Raw genomic sequence first — 22341 nt, 5'->3', positions numbered from 1 at the left:
ACAGTTTCTGCTTTAAATGAACACCTGCAGGTCTGCTCTCGTGAAGATTTGGTTTGAATTTATTCTACGTGCAAGACGAGCGCTGAAAGTGGCCCTTGGTTCGGAGGGTCTTCAGACGCCTCCCGGAAACAAAAGCAAATCCAGGGAAGGACGAACTCGCAGCTCGGAACACACCGGGTTCCCACCGATAAGGCTCCGACAAAGATGGCACATCCAATCCAAAATTACAAAACACACCAGGAAACACACCACCGTGAATAAGCCGGCATAAATAACGACTCTAATCACCCCAGGGTTAGCACTCCAGGGACCTCGGTGCGTACAGTACCTTACAGTGCACGGCCCAGAAAGGAAGTCTGGGGCACCTGGGTGGCTCAGTCGGTGAAGCGTCTGCCTTCGGCTCAGGTCATGTTCCCAGGGTCCTGGGATCGAGTCCCGCCTTGGGCTCCCTGCTCAGCGGGGAGTCTGCTTCTCCCTCTCCCTCTGCCCAGCTCAACTTCAAGTTGTGACATTCATGAGATGTATGACCTTGAGCAAGGTGTCTGACCTTCAGGTACTCCCTTGGTTTCTTTATCTGTGAAACGGGGATAATAAGTCGTAGCGGCTGCCCTTAGGTTTTTGGGAGGATTTACCCCAGGAAATCCAGGTGGCCTGCACGGGGCCTGGCTTTCAGTAAAATGATAGCTGTTCTGAATGCTCTAAAACGAAAATTGAAATGGCTCACGCTCAGGTCACCTGAGGGGCCGGTTTCCTACTTGGGCTGAATTCTGGACCTCTACAGTGTCCCTGCCCTCCCCTCCGGTAGCTGGACGCTGCACTCTGCCTTGCACTGACCTTGGGGTGGGGCGGGGTGCACCCCTTCCATTTCCCAGAAGCGCTTTGGACACAAGGCTGTCGAGCAGAGTCTTCCCAAAGACCGAGGGTAACGGCACTGAAAACTGCTCCCTGCGAGAGCACACACCCCCCGCCCCAGCTCTGTGGTTCCCAGGCCCGTCTACACCGAACCGCTGGCCCCCACATGCCCTCTCTTCCCTCTTCCCCTCTGCCCCTCCCCTTCCAGCTGCTTTTGCTGAAGCCTGCTTCTCCTGGGTTTCTGGCTTCCCTCCCGTGTCCTGCCCTCCCCTCCCCGGCCAGCCTTAAGCCTCAGCTTTTCACACCCAAATAGTCTATCAGGATATTCTGCTGCATAGAAAACCAGACCTCTGCTTCTAGCTTTTAAAATGACATCGTCCTTGACTGCTCTGTATTTATGGAGCACTGACTGTGTCAGAGGGTCTACGGGAAGGGCTGGGGGCACAGAAACACATGGGCAGGTGCCCTCTTGCCCATAACGACGGGGTTATCCTGCTCCCGGGCTCCAGTCCTAGCCCTGAGGACCTGGCCTCGGCTCACTTTTCTCCAGTTACATGGGACCGACGCACCACAGGACACCACGCACGGCACCCCAGCGGACTCAGGGCGCAGCCTCACCACCCCCGCACAGTGCATCAGTACAAAAGCACACACTCACACACACACACGCCCGCTCCATGCTAATTTTCGCCTTTGATGGCGGCCTCTAGACTGTCATCACCACTCAGTGTTGACAAAGCAAAATAAAAAATAAAAAGGAAGAGAGAAATCCACCCTGTCACTTGGACTCCCCCCCACCCCCCCACCCCCTGCCGGGCTTGGCAGCCCCCACCCCCGCCCCCGTCTTTGTATTATAGGTTTATGTCAAGGTATGTTGGATTCTAAATTAAATGTCAGCCCACTGTACATTTCTGGCTCCAGCCGCAGAAAATGAGGAGCTGGTGTTGGAGACCATCCAGTTGTTCAGCTCCCCGTGCCTAACCGTGAGGGGTGACAAGCCCATTGAATCACTGCACAGTAGCTTTCCATGCCACGGGAAGCCAAGATAAATTTATTTTTAATGATAAATGTGACTGTCAGAGTTAAGTTGAAACAGCTTTACAGCAAGAGCCCAATGCCCTCGGTGGTGCGGGGCAGAGGCTGCATGGACGAGAGCCAGGGGTCCTGACCTCCTGGCCGGGCGGGCCCCCAGGCCCCATGAGCCAAGCACATTTGACATTCGCCCCACGTTCGCGGAGCTGCTGCTGAGACACGGCTGCATGTCTCAGGCCAGCTCCAGATGACAAAGAGGACAGAAGCCAGTGACAGAGAGAGGGGTGGCAGTATGGAGACCCGAGTTCCAATTCTGGCCGCATCCATTGCTGGGTGAGCTCGACCAAGTTGCTTAACCTCTCTGACCTTCAGTTGCCTCATCTATAAAATGGGGATGCAAAATGGTCACGCGTATAGGTTTCTGGTGAGGATTACATGAAATAAGATATATCGCTAACGAATGGTACTCAGCGCCCGGGAAATGCTGAATGGCCCCTGTTCATTGTACCATTTCATGTAACTTACCTGAGTCAGTTTTCCCATCCATAAAATGGGGATTACGGGAGCTCCCATTTACGAGGGAGGATGCAGCGTGCTTAGCACAGAGCTGAGTGTAGGGTGATATGCTCAACAGACGGCAGCCAATTGATGGATCAGCCCTCTGGATGTCGTCACCCGATGTCCCTGGCCACTTTCTTCTCTCCTTCACTGGTTCTCTTCCCTTCCGTCCCTCCAGTGCTGGCATGACTCTGTGACCATGACGCTGCCCTGTTCCCACTCCCTGCTAAGGGCGGTGCGCCAGGACCCCCACGGCCATGCCCTCCATCAGACTCTGGGGGGCCCCTGACCAAGGGCAGTTGTTACTGGCCTGTTGACGTCCTGGCTCCAAAGGATGAACAGGACGGATCACAGTCTTTCTGGAATTTAAACTAAAAGTCCCAGATAGGAGTTTTCTGTTGGTGGGGCCAGCATCATGTCCAGGCGGCCAGGGGCAGGAAAAGTAGGAAATGTGGACTCGGACGGGCGAGGGAGGACGGTGAGTGGATGCACGTAGAGTGTGCAGGGGCACTGGGGCAGCCTCGGGTCTATGCCATGCAACCTGGGGTCCTCAGTTCCGGTGCCCCCAAGGTCCTGGCTGGTCCCCAGATAACCTTGATCCCTCCCTGGCCAGCTGAGCACACGTGGGTTCCTCCCTGGGGCTCTGAGGACACTAGCTTTGTCAAGAGGGAAGGGTGGGGGCACTGTCCCCTCTGTGAGGTCAGCTGCGATTTTTCTTTTTTTCTTTTTTTTTAAGATTTTATTTATTTATTCGACAGAGATAGAGACAGCCAGCGAGAGAGGGAACACAAGCAGGGGGAGTGGGAGAGGAAGAAGAAGGCTCATAGTGGAGGAGCCTGATGTGGGGCTCGATCCCACAACGCTGGGATCACGCCCTGAGCCAAAGGCAGAGGCTTAACCGCTATGCCACCCAGGCGCCCCAGCTGTGATTTTTCTTCCACAGATCTTAGGGTCAGTGAGCTGAGGGTGCCTCTCCCCTCTCCCTGAGACTATGCCCCAAGCGTGTCAGGTGAATACGGTGTGTAAATCACTGAGCAAATGCCAGAGCCGCACCAGGGCTGATTCTTCTCTTGGGGTGCCAAGGAAGTGACAGGTGAAGATCGTCCTTGACACAGGTACTCACTGCACCCCGTCAAGGGCTGGAAAGTGAGGGGTCTGCCCCAGCAGGTGAGACAACCTGCAGCAAGCAGTGCCGGGAGAAGCCGCTAGGTGGCCCCCGCTTACCTGTCCAGCTGTCCTTACGCTGGCCTGGGAGCAGATCCTCCAGCCAGCATCCTCCCGCTTGCACCTGCCTGCACAACCCACTGTCTGTCACTCTCCATGCCCTGCCTTTGCCATAACGCCTTCTTCCCCAGCAACCAGACATCCCGCCTTCCAGGCCCGGCTCACGCCCCTGCTTCTTCAGGATGCTTTCCCTGCCCACTCAGAGCACGTGCCCTGAACCTCTGTTCACCACCCTCAGCACCACCCCACCCTCAGATTCTCAGTTCAGGGTTCCGCCCCAGGCTGATCTTTTGTCTGTACAGAGACACGTCTGGAGTTTACATCCTCTCCCCAAATTGGAATCACAGACTTGCAGTCTCAGCCACATGACTATAAACTTCGCAACTCCCCATCAAAAAGGGGGAGGTCCTGACTTCTTCAATGAGGAAACTGAGGCTAGAGAGGACAGGAAATCTGCCCAAGGTCATAGCAGGAAAGCTGGAAATCTGCTCGAGTGCTTCAATGCACCCTCTTTTAGAACTTCCAAGAGCTCTTCCAAAGAAGGTGCTGTTAACCTGTTGGTACACATGGGGAAACTGAGGCTCAGAGAGGAGCAGTAGCTTGCCCCAGGCCCCACAGCCGGGGCTCTGTGCTTTCCACCACACCCCTCAGCCCAAGCCAGATGGCATTCCCCCAGGTCACCTGCCCATCCCTTGAACCCACAGGAAAGGGGCCCCAGGGGAAGGGTGCCATTGGGAAAGAGCCTGAACTCCATGCAGGTCCCCTGCCTCCCAGCCAGGGCTGTAGGATCCTCTCCAGCAACCTAGGCAACCCCCTGTGGGGTGCAAACAGGGTGGGGCTGCAGGGGGGGCAGCCGGCAGCCCTGAAAGGAAGAGGAGGCTGGGGACAAACAGCTGGCGTGTTGTGAACCCAGCTGCTGGTGGGTGAGTGACAGTCGCTCAGATGGCATGGGGCATGGGGTCCCCGGCCTTCCCAGCTCGGGCGCAGCGACCTCGCAGGCTGGGCGTGGCCCCCACCCCCGGACAGCCTGCATTGTCTGTGTGGGGCTTGGAGAGGGGCCGGGAGAGGGACGAAGATGGGGCGACAGACTGGCAGCCGGTGGGGAAGAGACGAAGACGGTGCCAGGGAACAGCGTGGCGGGCCAAGGCTCCCCGGGAGCCGGAAAACAGCTTTGGGGAGAAGCGGGGGGCGGGAAATGGGGGTGTCTATTCTGAAGCTGGGGGGAGCAGAAGGGATCGAAGAAAGGGGCGGGGGAGGGGCCGTCGTCCCGGCTCCTGCGGCGGCCTGGAGAGGGGGCGGCCCGCCGAGAATGCGGCGTCGGGCCGTGTGGGCGCCTCCCGGTCAGAAGCCACAATAGCAGCTCGTTAACGGCGCAGATTAAGGACTTTCTCAATTACCTCCGAAGGCCGCGCCGGGCGGATTAAATGCTTTTAAAAGTGCTGCTGGTGGGAGGGGGCGACTAAGAAGCCCCCTTCCGGCACAGATCCCTCCTCTCCCGGGCAGAGGAGGAGGCGGGGGCTGAGACGGTGCGGGGCGCGCCTGGGGAACGCGGGCGGTCGGCGGCGAGCGCGGGCAGAGCGCGGAGCGGCTCGTACTTGGGACCGCGGCGCTCGCGGCTGTCGCGGCGGCGGGGACCCCCTTCGGCCCCCGAGCCGCCTGCGCAGGGAGGCGTCGGGCCAGCTGTTGGCCCGCGAGCGCCAGGATCGAGGGTCGCTGACTGTGGCCAGGGCGCCCCCAGGGCCAGCCTCGCTGGTCGGGATCGGGAGGAGAAGGTCCCAGCGGCTGGTGACTCCCGGACGGGACGCACTGCCCCGGGGTCCGGAGCGAGACCTCGGAGACCCACAGGGGGCGCACTCCGGCCGGCCCCCATCCCCTGCCCCGCCCCGGTCTCGGGGTGAGCCCTGAGCCCCGAGGGAGCGGGAGGAGCGCGGCGCCGCTCCCGCGAGACGCCCGACGGCCCGGCAGGGGCGCCCCCAGGGCCCGCCCGGCGCCGCGCCCCCCGCGCACGGTGAGTTGGCACGGGTCCGGCCGGGGACGAAGTTGTGAGGAGGCGCCGCCCGGGTTTCCCTGGCCCCTCCGGGAGCCGGCAGGAGGCGGGCTGCCTGCGGCGGTTTGCCGCCCTCCCGGCTGGCCCCGGGAGCCTGGGGCGGGTTCTGCCCGTTTATCTGGGCCTTTTCGGAGGTGGAGTTGAACTATCGTTGGCCGCGGTGTGTGTCTGTGTGTGTGTCTGCGTGTATGTGTGTGTGTGAGAGAGAGAAAGAGAGAGAGAGGGAGGGAGGCCGGGGGGAGCGATAAAAGGCAAAGAGAGTCCGAGACAAAAAAGACACGGAGATTGAGAAGCAAGGAGGGAGGAGGGAGAGGAGCGCGCAGGGGGAGGCGCGGGAGCGGGGAGCGGGGACGGCGCACAGCGCGAGCGGCGGGCGGGCGGGCTGCTCTCGCGCTCCCGCTCCCGCTACACCCGCGCACACCCGCGCACCCCGTCCTCACCCGCCCATCCCCGGACACGCCCGCCCGCTGGCCGGGGTCACCCGGCGCGGGGCACCGAGGAGGGGATCTGGCGGGCAGAACGCGCCCCGCGCCCGAGCCCGCGCCCACCTCGGCGTCTTTGCGCTCCGCAGCGGCGCGCCTCGCCGGGCGCCCCCGCCAGTCCTGCCGGAAGATGGTCAACGACCGGTGGAAGACCATGGGCGGCGCTTCCCAACTTGAGGACCGGCCGCGTGACAAGCCGCAGGTACACGCGGGCCCGGGGCGTGGGGACATGGGGCCCGCGCGGTTGGCGAGGTGGTGGCCGCTCCGGCCGGCGGGGTGGGCGCTCAGCGCGAGGCTGGAGTTTGGGGTGCACCCCGCGAGGCTCGGGAGGCCTGGGGCGAGGCGGCGCCCTCCTCTCCTCCTCCAACGGAAGAGGCTTGAACTTGGGGTTCGGGGTGCGGTGGGGGGCAGCACCCCTGCAGGAGCCGGGCACTGTGGCAGAGGGCCCCCTTGCGCCTCCAGCAGTCTCCTGGTGCCGGCGTGAGCAGAGGGAGTAGGGGACCTCTAGTTCACAGGGTGACCAGCCCTTTAGTAAACTGTGCGACCACGCAAACCACACCCCTCGCTGAGTGCTTCCTCACCTCTACAATGGGCATCTTAATCACTTGCTAAGTATCCACCCTGGGCACCACCCTGTGCCGGGTGCCTGGCATGGTAACCTGAGCTTCTGGACCAGGGTGCGGATCCCCTGGATCTCCTCTAAATCCTCACACTTGAAACAGGGCCCCCACTCTTCCAGTAAAGGATCAATAAATTTTTGTCTCATGTGAGAAGCCTGGGTATCATGATTCTCCAGCTTTAAGACAAGAAAAGCGGGGCTCAGAGAGGGTTGCTCCTGCCCGAGGCCATGAGGCTCTGCTGAGATTTGAACCTGGGTCGGTGGTGCCAGGTCTGTTCATTCCACCCTTCCTGCTGCCTCTTCTGGGGCCATGGAGGGGACAGGCTTGGAGGGTACCCAGGGCTGTGCACTGGAAAGGGGGGCGGTGAGGGCAGAGCTCCAGGGCCGGCCAGAGAGGGGGCTGGAGATGCGAAGCTGAGTGGAGGGACAGCCCTGGGGCTGCCCCAGGCCGGGCTGCCAAGAGACTGGGGCAGGCAGGCAAGATGAGGAGGCCGGCTCGCCAAGGAGAGGAAATAATGGGGCTGCCCGTTTTAAATTTCAAATTTCTCCCAGACAGATGTCATTGGGGAAAGAGCCGTTTGAGTTTGCAGTGGCAGGAGGGGGCGGCAGGGACGAGACTTGATGGCCCCTCACTCGCCAGGGCTACAACTTGCTCGTTCTGTCTGGAGGGACAGGGGCGTGGTGTGGGGGGCGAGTCCTCTACAGTTTGCAAAGCTCCTTCCCTACCATCTGCACAGCCTCATTTCCTGCAGAAGCCTGGGGACTAGGCACGGATGTTCATCCCCACATCGCAGGGTAATGTGGCTCAGAGAGGTTGAGGCATGTGCTCAGGTCACCCAGCGTGTTAGCAGGAGAGTACGGATTCGAACCCAGGTCTGACCCCAGCGGCTCCCGTTACCTCCCAAGCGGTCTGTTCCTTTGTTTCTGTCAGGTCAACACCCAAGCCAATCCCAGATAAAAAAATCCTCTCCTGCTAAGATCTGACTTTTTACCGTCTTAGCCAGAGCAGTCTCACCTCCTAGATTTGGTCAAGGCTATCCCCAGCCTGACCCATTCTCCTTTCCCACTAGCCCCCTTACCAGGACTGACTGCTTGTCATTTGCCAAACCCCAGTCCCCCACTAGGCTGCCCATTTACAGACCTTTGCAATGTCATCTTGTTGCCACCAAGATCTCCAAACACACACACACACACCACACACACACACACACACACACGCTTTTGCTTTTGCTCAGGGAAATCCTACATGTACTTCAAAACCTATCCAGATGCCACCTCCTCCAGGAAGCCTCCCCTGATGTTCTGGGGCTGTGCCTCAAAGTCCCGGTAGCATTTAGCCTGTGCTGCTCAGCTGCCTTTTTCTCACTGCCTTGTCCACCTGTCCCAGGTCCCTCCACTATCAGGAGCTCCCTTTGGACCCATGCTCCTTCTGGGCCCCCGTCTCTAGTTCTCCTCCTGGGCTCAGGCTCCTGCCCTTCCATGCCGCTCAGGGTGGGAGCTTCGGGATACTGGCTGAATTGAACTGCATGAAGCCTCAGCCAGGCGCTGTGGGTGGAGCCAGCAAGTGCAGCTAGGTCTCAAGGGGAGGTGGCTTCGGGGGGATCTGTTTGAAATGTGGCTTCAGGGCCTCCCTCTCCTGCTGCCTGGGGACACATATTCCAGCTGCCACCAGCCCGAGCCCAGCTGTCTGCCCCCTTGGCATCAGAGGCAGCTGAGGGCTTGTGGCCCCAGGTGTCCGGGGCCAATATCAAACACCACCTCCCCTTCCCACTCCTTTGGTGACCTGGCATGTAGAGAGCCTGTGCCAGCTCCAGGCTCGTTGGAAGCTTCAGTAAGAGGCAGGGCCTTTCCTGTGCTCACTGTCGCAAGAGAGAGCCTTGCTGCCCTGGGTCCCTCTCGACTTCCTCCCTCAGGTCTGGCCTCCTCTCCTCCCTTGTTCCTAGTTTTGTCTCGGCCATTGACATGCTGTGTGACTCTGGGGAGGGTACTCCCCCTCTCTGGGTTGGGGCTTTACCACCTGCAAAATGAGAACAGCGATCCCTGCTTCCTCCTGGCTTCACACGGGCGCCTCGGAGGGTCAAGTGAAATCCTGGTGTGTTTTGCAAACTGCGAAGCACTGCCCACCTGTGAGGACGGTGGTTCTCCCCGTGGCCTGTTCCCTTTTGCAGGCTGTCCGTGCTCTGCTGTTGCCTGTGCCCGCCAGGGAGAGTGATGTGACCACCCAGCTCCCGCCAGAAGGGCCTGGCTGAGGCTCCTTAGTGGGGCGCCTCCTCCGGGAGAGGAGTTCCCCATCCCACACTCAGAGCAGCAGCCAGGCTCATCTCTCCGCACCTCTCCTTTCTTGGCCACAACACACTGGGAGGTTGGCAGCAGGGATGATCAACCCATTTGACAGAGGAGGAAACTGAGGGTAAGGGAGCCAGAGCCGGGACCTGGAGCCCGGTCCTCCCAGGTAGCAGGAGAGCCTCGGCAGGCAGATGAAGGCAAGAGCAGCGGCCGGCCCTCCCTCGGTCAGTCTGCTCAGCCGCAGGATGTAATCCCAGGGGGAGCGCCCCGGTGCTCGGGCTGCGTGGTTCCCGGGGTGCTCACCGCCCCCGCTGCGGACCAAGTGTCTGGGCGGCGTTGCTGTTGCTGGGGACCGCCTCAGGCCACTCCGCCCTGGGCCCGTCCCCCCTCAGCTCCTCCTTCGCTGGCTGACCTTGGACAAGTTCCTGCCTTGGTTAGAATGTCCCTTCTTCCCCTGCAGAACGAAGGGGCTCTCATACCCTTGGGGCAGGAGATGATGGTGGAATATTTGCCAGTTTGGAGTCGCTCAGATGAAAGGATCTAGAAATAGACACGGTTCTTCTCTCCCGGAGTGTGGGGCAGGAAGTCACCCTGTAACGGGCTCCTCCTGGGTGGGGGCTCGCTTCTGAGCAGTCCTTGAGTCACGCCACCCCACAGGGAGGTCAACCTTGGCAATCCCAGGCAGCGTCTCTTGGTCCTTTCAAAGCTTCTAAAAACATTGTGGAAGGAAAACTAAATCCTCATTGGGAAGTTCTTCCTGATGTCTAACCTAAACCCCGCTGCATTGCATTCGCTCAGTGACTATTTTTTCGAGTCCCGACCTCAGCTGGGATATACAGCTGGGGGACTGTGCCTCGGGAAGCTTAGCGTCTCATGACAGGGACAGAGAAACCCACAAGTGAGGTATTACTACAGGGCGCTATAAAGAAAAGCATCTGTCCTCTCGTTCCCTAGGGTTTGGGTGGAGGTCGCCGGGTTAGGTGGGGGATGGAGAGAAGGAGGGAAGAAGAGGCCCACAGGGACGACAAGCCAAGGACTCCCTTCTGTCACTTTTCCTTGCCCTCCTCCTGGCCTGGCCCTGCGGCACCGAGCTCACCACCCAGTCTCGCGGGGTGGCTGTGACCGAAGGCGGGTGGGAGCGGGGAGGAGACGGCTTCCCGGAGGAGGTGATGTTTAAGCTGGACAGCATTTGCCAGATCTGTCCTGGAGGGAGACCAAGGTGTGTTAGGGGACAGGAAAGGAGCCAGGCAGGTGGAAAGAGCAGGGCAGGGGTGGGGGCAGAGCCTGCAGGTTCCCTAAGCTGAGGGGCCCCGAGGGACCTGCTCTGGAGGGCAGGAGGCCTCCGTAGCTCGAGGGGTCTCGGCCTTCGGGAGGGGTCCTTTGCTGCTGTGTGGGGAGTGAGTTGTCAGGGCTGGGATGTGGCCGGGAGGCCGGTGGGGAGATGGTCATAGTGATTTCGAGGCAGACGAGGGGACTTGGACCAGGGCAGGCCTGGGGGCACAAGGACAGAGCCAGATGGCTGGCCGGGTGTCGGTGGGGGGAAGGGGGGCGCGCAGGGAGGCACCAGCCCTGGAGGGGCAGTGGTGAAGTTGGTGCCATCCCCTCGTGGGACTCTCCGGGGGGCTCGGGTTAGGGGCGGACAGAACCTGGTTTGGTGTCGGCGGGCTGGGAGGCCATCCGGGAGGCCATCCAGGAGGCCAGGAGCTGGGGTGGGGGGGAACAAGACCCTCACAGGAAACATGGAGACACCCCCCCCCCAGTGGGCCCGAGCTGAGTGCTTCCTGAGGAGTGGCAGAGCTCGGGGAGCTTGGAGCCCCCAGGAGGGGGGTACTGGGGCAGCTCTCCAGGCCTTGTCCCTTTGTGCCCTTCAGCCCCTCCCCCAGGACCTTCCAGGTGGCCGGAGGCTTCAGCCGCCCCTCAGCATGGGGTGCCTTAAGGAGGCCCTGGCAGGACAGGGGTTCTTCCTCAGAGCCCATAGAACAAGCTAGTAGGCCCCCTTTCCCAAGTCTTTGGGACCCCAGAATTCTGAGCCGAACAACCAGCCCCTCACTTTAGGGGATCTCTGGGACCCCCACCCCCAGTCCTGCCAGAGCCAGGGCCTCTACTTAGCCAGGTAGGAGCTGTTTGCCAGCAGTGGGGAAAGATGTGGGGTCCTGGCGGGAGGTGAGGAGGAAGGACTCCCCCAGGGGCTCTGGGCCACCCCCCCCCTGCTCTGAGCCTGACAGCCCCTCCCTGCCAGCCCTGCCCGCACCCCTCCCACCGCCCCCACCCCCGTTTCCCAATCCACAGCTGCCCTAGGAGGTTCGGTCAGGATGGACGGCCACCCTACCTCCGGCTGGGGTGCTCCTAAGAGATGGGCTCGGAGCTGCTCGTGTTTATATCTGGATCTGACCTTGCCTGGCCCCCCCTAGAGGGACACTTTCTCCTTCCAAGGAGTAGAGTCTCGGTCCACCCCGGGGCTACCGCCGCCTGGCTCCCCTAGTAGACAAGGAAGAAGATGGGGCGGGCTAGTGTGGGGCTAGCAGGGCATCGATGTGGCGCGTCCCTTCCTCCTGGGCACTCCTGTCCTCCGCCGGACCCCAGGGCCACCCCTGAGGCTGGGGACACAGAGGAGGCATCTGGGAAAGACGCCACCCCTCCACTGAGGCACCTTTGGGGCTCCCTACCTCCTGCCTCCCCTGGCACGAGCCCATCTTGTCCTCCCCTTGGCCGGGCGGCCTGAGAAGCCACCGACCGGGGTCCGGCACTGGGGGGTTACGCAGGGGAGGCAGCTGCGTCCCTCCAGCTGGGGGCTCACGCAAGCAGTCGGTGGCAGAGTGGCCCTCGAACCCGGGGCTCCTGGCTCCTCTCATGGCCACTGCCGGGGATGGCTTCCTGGGGTCCCCGCTCCTTGCCCCGCATGCCTTGGCGGCCTCCTGCAGCCCCTGGGGTGCGTGGCCGGCCCCACCACGGCCGAAGGCTCGTGAATAAGCTCAGGCCCCACGGCCCAGAGCCCCCCCCCCCATTATCTGGGGCAGATTCCTTTGCGAGACACGTAAACAGCAACCTATAAAAGCGAACAGTACTTCATGTTTAAGGTGATCTCAGAAGACTAATTCTGCTCTGCTGAGTGGACTGTCTCAGCTCCAACTGCGTCATCCCCCTGCCCCTCAGGGGACCCCCTGCAGCTTTCTCCAGCCTCTGCCTTCCCTCCAGGGACCAGGGGCTTGGGTGGAAGCAGGTGCGCGAGAGGGCGAGGGTCCCGGAGACACTGGGGGACGTGGCTGGCCGCCGTGCCTTGCCGGCTGGGGACCTTAATGTTCTTCGGTTGGAAGACGGCGCTCGGAGCTGCTCGGGGCAAGGTGTCACCCGATGGGCTCCGGGAGGGGCCTGGCAGGGACTTACTTGCTGACACAGGGCTTTGTCTCGCAAACCCCAGTCACACCCCAGACAGAGGGAAGAACATTGTGGGAAGCAAGCAGCCTTGACACCGAGGGTGTGATTCCGGCCACGGGCCCTGGGATCGATTGCCGGCCCTCCCGCGTGCCTCCCGTGAGACCTTGGGAAGGGGTCTTTTGCTCTCTGAGCTTCAGCTTTCCCATTTGCCCCATGGATCCAAGCAGAGCAGGGGGTCGTTTGGAGGTTTCAGGGGCGGGAACAGGGCATGTGTTCAAGGAATGGCGGCTATAACGTGGTGCCCACCCTTCTGGAAGCTTCTGACCTGCAGGAAACTGGGGAATTGGGGCAGCCTGGAGGCTGCCTTCATTCTGTGCGAGGCCATCAGAGGTGGCACGGGGTTAGAGGTGGCCTTGCCTTGGGGTCCAGGGCTCAGCGTGGAGGGCGTGAGCCTCTGCCCTACCACGCACAGTCCGTGGCGGGGCCTTCACCTCCTCCCCATGCGAGCACAGGCACCGAGAAATGACCTGGTCCGTCTGCTCTTCCTCCCATCCATCCAACGAGCGGCTGCTCTGCGCCAGGCGAGCAGGCCCTGCCCTCGGGGTCTCCCGTGGTCCAGGGTACGTCTTCTGGGCCCGGGATGTGCCAGCTTAGTCTTCCTTGTGTGCCCGGTTTCCAGATCCACGCCCCGCATGGGCTAAGAATCACAGTGCATGGGACGTGAGCTCCCCCAGGGCAGGGCTAGGACACCTGCCACTCCCTCCTCAGGGACTTGGCCTGGAGCCTGGCTCATGGGGGCGCCCAGTGAACGTTGAATGGATGTTTTTAGCAAGTACGTGAATGAAGTCAGAGGTGATGACTGTCTGGCTTGATGAGTGCCCCCTTGGGGGGAGCAAGAGCCATGGGAACGTGGAGGAGGAGCCTCTCCAAAACTAGGTTGGGGTGGGGAGGGCTGGGGAAGCAGTCTAGGAAGGCTTCCTGGAAGAGGTGGCGTCTAGCGGGGCCCTGAAGGAAGGGAGGGAATGAGGAAGAGGAGCAGCGGCAGCAGACACCTCAGGCTAAGGGAGCGGCCTAGGCAGAGCGGATGTGAGGGAGCTGATGCGTCCAGGTCTGGCAGGAGTAAGCGCTCTAGATGTGCGGAGCCTGGGCTGGATGGGCCGCTTGGGGAAGGTATGGAGAGAGGAGGGGCGGAGCGCTGAGTCCTGGGGGGCACCATCACTGCAGGGGCCGGCTAAGGAATTCCCTCATCTCGCCAACGCCAACGACACGGCACCCTTCCTGAGGGGTCTTCTTGTCCACCTGCACCCCAGCCCGACCCCGTCTTCCTCTGGGGCCAAGTAGGAGATGCAGGACTTCCTTGGAGAATTTGAGTTTATGCAAAACAAGCTGTTTGCTCGGTTGTACTTTCCCGTAGTAAGACGCATTGTGTAAGACGGTTGGCTATTTTATGTATCGCTGAGAGAGAAAGGGTCAGTCACAGCTGTAGGAGCCCCCTCCCCCCAGGAGACGTTAAAACGTGGAAAAATGAAAAGGTACATCCCAGCATCGGTGACATACAGAAGTAACCCTTCGGGTGGAAAACAAGGAACCGAACGCCTCCCGATGCTCTGTGTGCGTTGATCACGAGGTAATAAAAGCTGCTAATATTTACTGCCCGCGTGCAATGCGCCGGGCACGGCTCCAAGTGCGTTCTATACTGACCCCCTGCACACGCGTCTCCAGTTCCGAAAGTTGGAAATGTGGGGGAAAGCCAGCCGGAGAAGGGACCTGGCCCTGAGAGGAGGCAGGGGTCTGAGCTCACGTCTCATCTGCTGTGCGACTCCGGGCAAGCCCTGGGCTCTCCTGGGCCTCACATCCCCCACGTGTCACACGCTCCGTGGCCGCTCTGCAGGGTCCCTTGGGGCTGTGAGTGATTGGGTACAGCGAGCCCAGGGGCGCTCCTGCATCACGGCCCCTCCTTGAACGACAAGCTGCCCCCTCTGGTTTCTAGCCTGTAGCTCCCCCACCCCCGTGGGATCCTGAACTGTTTTTACCTCCCCAGACTTTTCTTGCTTGGGGGGGGGGGGGCACTGCTGCCCGGTGGCCCCAGCCCTCGCCGCCTTCAAGGGAGGGAGGTCCCTTTCTCCAGGGTGCCCAGTGGGGCTCTGCCCGTTAGCCTGTTCTGCGGAGAGGGGAGGAAAGAGGAGAGGAGGTGCTCGGCGGCCCCCCTGCGCCCCGGGGACTCATGCGTGGCAGCCTCGCGGGCCTGCCCAGGCTTCAGGACTTGGGCTGTGGGGGCTCCAGGTAGAAAGGGACCCTTAGTGACGGGCGCTCATTCCTCTGTGACAGTGTGACAATTCTTAGCATGGTTGCTGTCACCGTTACAGCTCTCTCTTCCTGAGTCTGCACGGCAGGCACCCTCGTGCGGGGCAGGGCGCGTCATTATTGCCTCCATTTTACAGGTGAGGACTCCAAGGCTCGGCGAGGTGAGGTCCCTCACCCAAGGTCTCCCTCCCACCCCTAGAAATGGCAGTGTGGGAGCCTTCACCTGCAGCCCTGACCCACCCAGGAGGGCTGCATGGAGGAGGTGTACCTGCCCTCTGCAGGCCACAAGGAACAGGGAGGGGGCAGCGAAGGGAGGGGAGGGCGCCTCTCTCTCCCAAGGTCTCCCCACCTTTCTGCCTCAGTTTCTCCTTTCATCCTCTCCATCTCTGGCTGCCTGCATCTCTCACTCACTCGGTCTTGCTGTATCATTGGTCCTGAGCTCTGTCTCCCCTCTGGGCTTCTGTCTCTCATTTCTGTCTCTCTGTATGACTCCCTTGCCCCTGTCCCCAAGAAAGGGGCCCTCTGTGTCTTGCCCAGACCTCGCAAAGGCCAGAGGCCCCGTCCTGAGGCTGCCTGGCCCCCCTCCCTGGGCAGGGCTGGAAGCCCAGCTCCTCCCCTGACACCGCCCCTTCTCTCTCCTGTCTGTCTGTCCCTCTGTGTGTCTGTGTGCGCGGGGCCGGCCCGCAGTGGCCCAGCTGCGGCTACGTGCTGTGCACGGTGCTGCTCTCCCTGGCGGTGCTGCTGGCTGTGGCTGTCACCGGCGCCGTGCTCTTCCTGAACCACGCCCACGTGCCCGGCACAGCGCCCCCGCCCGTCGTCAGCACCGGGCCGGCAGGGGCCAACAGCGCCCTGGTCACCGTGGAGAGGGCCGACAGCTCGCGCCTCAGCATCCTCATTGACCCGCGCTGCCCCGACCTCGCCGACGGCTTCGCCCGCCTGGAGGGCGCCCAGGCCTCCGTGCTGCAGGCCCTGGCCGAGCACCGGGCCAAGCCGAGGCTGGCAGGCGAGCAGGAGCGGGAGCTGCTGGACACGCTGGCCGACCAGCTGCCCCGGCTGCTGGCCCGGGCCTCGGAGCTGCAGGCGGAGTGCGCCGGGCTGCGGAAGGGCCTCGGCGCGCTGGGCCAAGGGCTCAGCGCCCTGCAGAGCGAGCAGGGCCGCCTCATCCAGGTAAGGGGCTGGGTCTGCATCTGGGGTCTTGGTGGTGGGGGGTGGCTGCCGACGTGTCCGGCCCTGTGCTAGCCGCCTGAGGTCCACGGCTTCCCTTAATCCCCAAGGGCCCCAGGACCAGGGGATGTCGCTGTTGCCATCCGCCGTCGAGCCAGTGAGCCTCAGAGAAGTGAGTGTCTCATCCAAGGCGACAGAGCTAGTGGCAGCATTTCCTACCCACTATCCTGGGGACCCTGGGGACCCTGGGTATTTGTGGAGCACCCCGTGGCATCCCATCGTCAGGTCGAGTCCAGGGCTCAAGGGGCTTCCCAGGTGTGTCAGTACAGGTGAGGCAAGACCTGACCTCCATCAGTAGTGACTTGAGGTTCAAGGTCATGCGGTGGGTCAGTGGTGGGCCCTCTCCCCAGCTGTGCCACATGGCCAGAGAGAGCTGTACGCCCTCCCCAGCTCTCTCTCCCTGTTCTCTGCCATTCGATGCTCCCAGCTTTCTGGGGAAGGAGGGACCAGCTGAGAGAGCCCAATCAGACCCTTAGCCTCTCCTCACCACTTCTGCCCCATCTCCCCCGGTCCCCTCCTTTCCCCTGAGCCAAGGCAGGTCCTAGCAAGCACCTGGTAGATCTGGGGTAAGAGTTTCCAACGTTGACCACTGCTGGAGCATCCGTGAGAACTCCTCCCAGCCCCCCACCCCCACCCGATTCCCACCCCACATCGGATCAGGGATTTAGGGTCATCTTGTTGGTTTTCCACCATTTTCCAGAAGAAAAAACTGAGGCCCAGAAAGGGACAATGATTTGTCCAGGGTACAGTGGCCTCTGGCATCTGGCCTCCTAGCGCCCTGCCCACCCTCTGGCTTTGTACCCCAACACCCTTATGACTCAGGTCCTTAGGGACTAGGAGGTGAGCCCCACCCTGCCATTGGTCCCAGCCCCTTCCGGACACCGGGGATGACCAGGCACTCGGTCACCCAGCAGCTCATGAGCAATGGGTCTTTTCCCTCCTCTGAAGGCTGCAGCTGGAGAAATTATAGCCCTCGTCATCCTGTCTGGGTGACTGATGGGAAGGCGCTTCCCCCTCCCAGGGTGGGGTGTTCAGCTGCCCCCTCCATCAGCAGGGCTTCGAGAGACCTCCAGATTTTCTGGGTGACGTGTGCCCCCCACCTTGCTCTCCACGTGGTTCAGCCCGTGGTTAGCCAGGCCGTCAGGGCAGGGGTGGGGAATCGCGGGGAGAGGCCTCAGGGTCTCCCACCCACCCACCTACGCAGAGACCTAGAGCTGTTCCTACAAGACTAATAGCTTTTGGGGGGGCCCGGTAGTGCCTTGGCTCACCTGATATATTTACTTCTCAAAAGAATGTTAAATTTGCCTCGTTTCCCGCAGACTCAGGGTGATTTTAGAGACCATGTGTCTTGCAGAGCTATGGCGCTGTGTCTCCTGGCTCCTCCAAGCTTCCCAGACCCCCAGGCGATCAGCCCAGACCTGGGTTTCCCAAAGCACTGCCCACAGGCACCCTCTGTCAGAAGGGCCAGAGCTGCTTTTGCTCAAAGGCACCTCTCTGAACCTCATCGCACACCCCCCGGTTCCCGGGGGTAAACAGGCCTCAGGGCGGCTCTCGGGGGCGGAAACGTCTACGGCCTGCTGGCCCGGGAGCCACAGAGCTGAGCGGTTCTGCCTTCGGGGTTCGGGACGGCGGTGCCGGGATCTAGACCAGGCTCCCGCAAGCAGCAGCAGCTGTGGGACTTGGGCACGTCAGTTGCCCTCCTTGGGCTGAGTGTCCTCACCTAAAAACGGGGGATAGCGGGATAGCGCAGGGCATACCCACGAGGGTGTGGGAGCTCCCTCTGACACTCGGGAGGGGAGCATTTCTCTTATTATTATGGAAATAAAATCATCTGTACACTAACGTTTCGGCCAGTGGGGAGCCACCCCCGAAAATCTCTTTTGCGGGAGTAATGATAGCAAACACTGGGGCGCTTTGTAACATAGCGGCCCCGGGAGGTGGAGCTCATTGCCCCATTCTACAGAGGGGCAGACGGAGGCTCACAGTGGCGGAGTGCCCCCTGGAAGCTTCGAAACACGACTAAGCAGGGCCAGAAGCAACTTTGACTTCACTGCCTCTAGAAGCTGCCAGGTCCTCTTTAACGCATCTGTGCAGCTCAGCGAGCAGGGACTGACTCTCCCTATTAATTCGGAGCATGTTTATATGTACATTTTCAACTTTAATCATTTGCCGGTTTAAACTGAGGTCTTCCCTGCCCGCCAGCAAGAGCGGGCTGTGCCTGAGTTTCTCAAGTGTGTCTGCTCGTCGCAGAAGGATGGGCAGTACCCTGGAGACTTAGCCAACGAGCCTGGTGATCTCTGCCGCCCGCCCCCCACCCCTGCAGGTGGCCCCCTGCCCCTTGCCCCCCTACCCCCCGCCGTGGGGGGGCTGCCTGTGTGCCTGATCCACGGGGCTCCCCCCGACACGGTCTGTCTCCAGGACCCTACTGTGAAAGCCCAGGGAGGGATCAGCTGCCTTGCCCCAGGGTCCTCCCTGCCCACCTCCGTGCCCTTCCCCCTCGGGCCTCAGCCCTCCCTGCAGAGGAGAAGCTGACAGGGAAACTGAAAGCTCTTGCGGGCCCTTGCTTCTGGACAAGCCGAGAACCGTATTTTGTAAACTGCCGGCACTGTATATTTCTATTTTCCTTCCTCCAACAAGCTATTATGCGTCAAGTGACAGGTTCAGTGTGTGAAGACCCAGCAGGTTCCACGTGCATTTTCTGGCTGGCTGGCTGTAGTCCGCCCGCGACCCTGCCTCCCCTCCTCGTGGTCCTGCAGCCTCCTAGAGCCCAGGGTGGGGGAGGTGACAGACCCCAGACCCTTCAGGCAGCAGGCACAGCCCAGAGGGCCCCGAGGGGAGGGGGAGAGGGGGTCAGTGTGGCACTGGCCCAGCTACAAACCTCCAGACCCAGATCTTGAGAAGGATGGCCGAGTGGCGGAAATGACACAGAACGCGAGCTGAGCCCTTGGGCCCCAAACACCTGCTCTCGTGAACCACACACCCACCCCAGAAAGACAGGTGCCCTTACTCTGGTTCACAAAGGTGGTTCAGTGCCTGTTCCAGGGTCACTTGCCCAGTGAATGGAGGAGGGGCTGAGTCAAAACCCAGAATCGACACCAGAGCCTGGGTCCAGACCAATGCCCCCCGCTTGCCCTGCCCCCACCCTGCACAATGACGCAGCCTTGGTTCCTTTCCTGCCAGTCAACCCCAGGGAAGCGGCTCCAGGTCGTTCTGGATCAGGGACCTCTCCTTCTGGGCCTCAGTTTCCCCATTTGTACCAAGGAGGCAGCAAGCCAAGCCCTCCCTCCTGGCAATGCCGTGGGGGTGAGGTGAGGTGGTGGACATCGGAGCCATGACTCATGAATGTAGAGTTTGGAGGGGGGCTGGGTGGGGTGGGAGGAGTATCCCAGGGCCCCCCGTTTGCATGCAGAACTGTCACCCCTGCCTTCGAGGCCTTGCTGGGCATCAGGAGAGACTCCTTTGGGTGAGGGTGTTTTGTAATCTGCAAGATACCTTACGAATTCGAGTAACGAGGTGGGCCAAGTCCTGTGTGCCCTGCTGGGGTCCTACCCTGTGCTGGGTCCCTCCCACATGTTGTCACTGGTCCCCATGGCAATTGCGGCAGGGAGGCCCTGGCAGCCCGGCTTCCAGGCTTGGTTACGTCACTTACCCCCTGACGTGTACCTGGTAAGTGGGTGAGTTGTCCCCTCACCTGGGCTGAGGCACAGAGATGGATGAGGACGGGGCCTGGGGTGAAGCAGGGCACAGGTCTCTGCTGAAGCCTCTGTCCGCCCTCCCACCCAAGCCCCCATCCTCTGAATCCACAGACACCTTAGCTCCTTGGATCAGGGCCCGAGCAGGGCAGGAGGGGAGGGCCCGTGCTGGCGGGTGCTGGCAGGTGCTGGCTGGCCGGAGCCCCTGCCCCTTCCACTCACCCCTGTGCCCCGCAGCTTCTCTCCGAGAGTCAAGGCCACATGGCTCACCTGGTGAACTCGGTCGGTGACGTATTAGATGCCCTGCAGAGGGACCGGGGCGTTGGCCGGCCCCACGTCAAAGCCGATCTGCAGAGGGCACCTGCCAGGGGATTGCGGCCCCGGGGCTGCACCAACGGTGAGTGGGGTGGGGGGCTGCCTTTCTTGGGTGACCTGGGTGCCCAGCTGTGTACCCCCATCGCCCTTCGCCCACCCCTCTGATGAGGACACACTGCTGCTGTTTGCTGAGGACTTCCTGCTGCCGGGAGGCACTGAGCACCCTCCCCGCACCCTTCTGTCGAGCCATCTCCTGGCCCGTTGTGCCCATTTTCCAGATGAGGAAAGCAAGGCTCAGAGAGGGTGCTCACTCACCCAGGGTCTGCCCCCAAGGCTGGTGCCCTGGAGCCCATGTGACACTGCAGGGTGGCCAGACGAGCCAGGGAGACCCAGGGACAGAGGGGGATGGGTGGGGACACAGGAGCCAGGTGCAGCCCTGACAGCATGCCCTGACTCAGGCGCTCCGCCACGAGACTGTCTGGACGTGCTCCTGAGCGGACAGCAGGAAGATGGCATTTACTCGGTCTTCCCCACACACTACCCCGCCGGCTTCCAAGTCTACTGCGACATGCGCACAGACGGCGGCGGCTGGACGGTGAGTCTCCGGGGCGGCGCGGCCAGCTTCCTCGGGGCCCCGCAGACGCCCAGGCAGGCCGGGCTGACCCAGGAGGCAGCGCACGTGAGGCCGGTGCCAGCCTCTCACCCAGCCTTCTGCCCCTGGCCAGGCCTGCCTCTGGCCCCCGCACACCTGCCCCTCATCTCACCCAAGAACTCCTCACCCCCAGAAATCGGCCCAGGGCAAGCCGAGGCCGTGGGCTGACCCTCCGGCCCCCGTGGGAGCAGATGTTAGACCCCGTCTCCTGCCCGTAGAGCCACCTCCTGCCCGAGCCTTGAGCCTCTGGGAACACAGTGGCTCCCCGGGAGCACTGGGCAAGTTGGGGTGGGTTGTGGCATGGAACACTGCACCAGGAACCTCTTGCTGTTGTGAGCTCAAGGGCCAGTGTGTGTAGACGCTGTCTTTCAAGGTCTCCAATATATGGCATGTGTGCAAGAGATCATAGGCGGAAAGGGGGGGAGACGGCACCTGCAGGGAGCAGAGACCCAGTGGCTTCCCAGCAAGGAGCTGCAGTGACGTTCTGCCTGGGTGGGAAGTAGGGGCTGATGAAATGTCCCCAAGGCTATTGGAGGGCGGGGTGGGGTGGCCACAGGTGGCCCTGAAATCTCCCTGGAGCCAGGAGAAGGGGGTGGGGCAGTGGGGAGAGGCGCCTGGCTTGATTCCCCGGCGAGTCTCCAGATCCAGCAGCAGAGAGGCCCCTTCTAGAGCGGGGTGTGTCCGCCTGCCACAGGCTCTGGGGCAACTTCTGGACTCTGCCTTCGTGCGGGCGCCGGGGCCACAGGCAGAACGGAAATGCACGGGCCTGGCGGCATCTCAGTGACACATGTGGACCCTGAAATGTGAGTTTCATAAAATGCTCGTGCGTTCTTCAAATATTCAAAAGATATTTTAAAATATTTTTCTTTAGCTTTTTAAAAACCATTTAAAAATGGTCCAACCATTCTTGGCTCGCAAGCCATTTAAAAAGAGGCAGCAGGCAAGAGTCGTCCTGTGGGCTGTGGTTTGCTGACCCCCATTCTAGAGCTGGGGTAGGAAGTGAGCTTGGTGTCCCTCCCCCCTCAAGTCAGTGGCCTTCCAACCCTCTCCTGAAGCTCAGCCTTGGGGGCTGGGCTTCAACGGGGCTGTAACTGGCCATTGGGTGACTTCATGTAAATTAAAAATGCATGTCCTTCCCTTTGGCCCCCTGGGGCACTGGGCTTGGCAAGGAGAATAGATGTGGGCCAGGTGCCCTAGAGCAGTGAACAACCTATACCACTGTCCTTGGACATCTGCCTGCTACCCTGAAAGCTGCTCAGCCTCCCCAAGTTGGCCGTGGTTGGGATGCCCAGTGACAATGGAAAGCAGGGCTTGTAAAACAGACTCTTTAAGGGTTCCTTAGTTTCACATTTAATTTCAAAAATGGCAATTTTGAGCACCTACTGTGTGCTGGGGAGGCACAGAGACTGGGAAGTCCCTGTCTCAGTCCTCCCAGAGAACTTGGAGTCTGGGAGGATTTGGGGTGGAGGAAGCCACGGTAAGCGGAGGTAGGGGAGGCTCTGTACGAGCTTCCTGGAGAAGGGGGGCTTTTCAGATAAGTGGGTGAGAGCAGTAAGTGGGAAGGAAAGAGTAGGTGTTCGAGAAAGAGGGAGCAACCCTAACAAGGGCCTGGGATGCAGAAGCACTCGGCCTCTTCGGGGAACAGAATCAACTGGGGTGGGTGGCGTGTGAAGAGCTGA

General features: G+C 61.3%; 1 protein-coding gene across 1 annotated transcript in view; it reads left to right on the top strand.

Moving 5' to 3' along the window:
• The first annotated feature begins 6325 nt into the window (after positions 1 to 6325).
• Positions 6326 to 22341, top strand: part of FIBCD1 (fibrinogen C domain containing 1) — a 31312-nt gene continuing 15296 nt past the window's right edge. The window contains exons 1-4 of the mRNA XM_026514362.2: positions 6326 to 6397; positions 15467 to 15946; positions 19933 to 20092; positions 20469 to 20605. Of these exons, the coding sequence (XP_026370147.1) occupies positions 6326 to 6397; positions 15467 to 15946; positions 19933 to 20092; positions 20469 to 20605 (849 nt within the window). The remainder of the gene's footprint in view (positions 6398 to 15466; positions 15947 to 19932; positions 20093 to 20468; positions 20606 to 22341) is intronic.

Source organism: Ursus arctos, unplaced genomic scaffold, assembly GCF_023065955.2.
Source record: "Ursus arctos isolate Adak ecotype North America unplaced genomic scaffold, UrsArc2.0 scaffold_18, whole genome shotgun sequence".
NCBI lineage: Eukaryota > Metazoa > Chordata > Mammalia > Carnivora > Ursidae > Ursus > Ursus arctos.
This window is presented reverse-complemented; position numbering and strand designations above follow the sequence as displayed.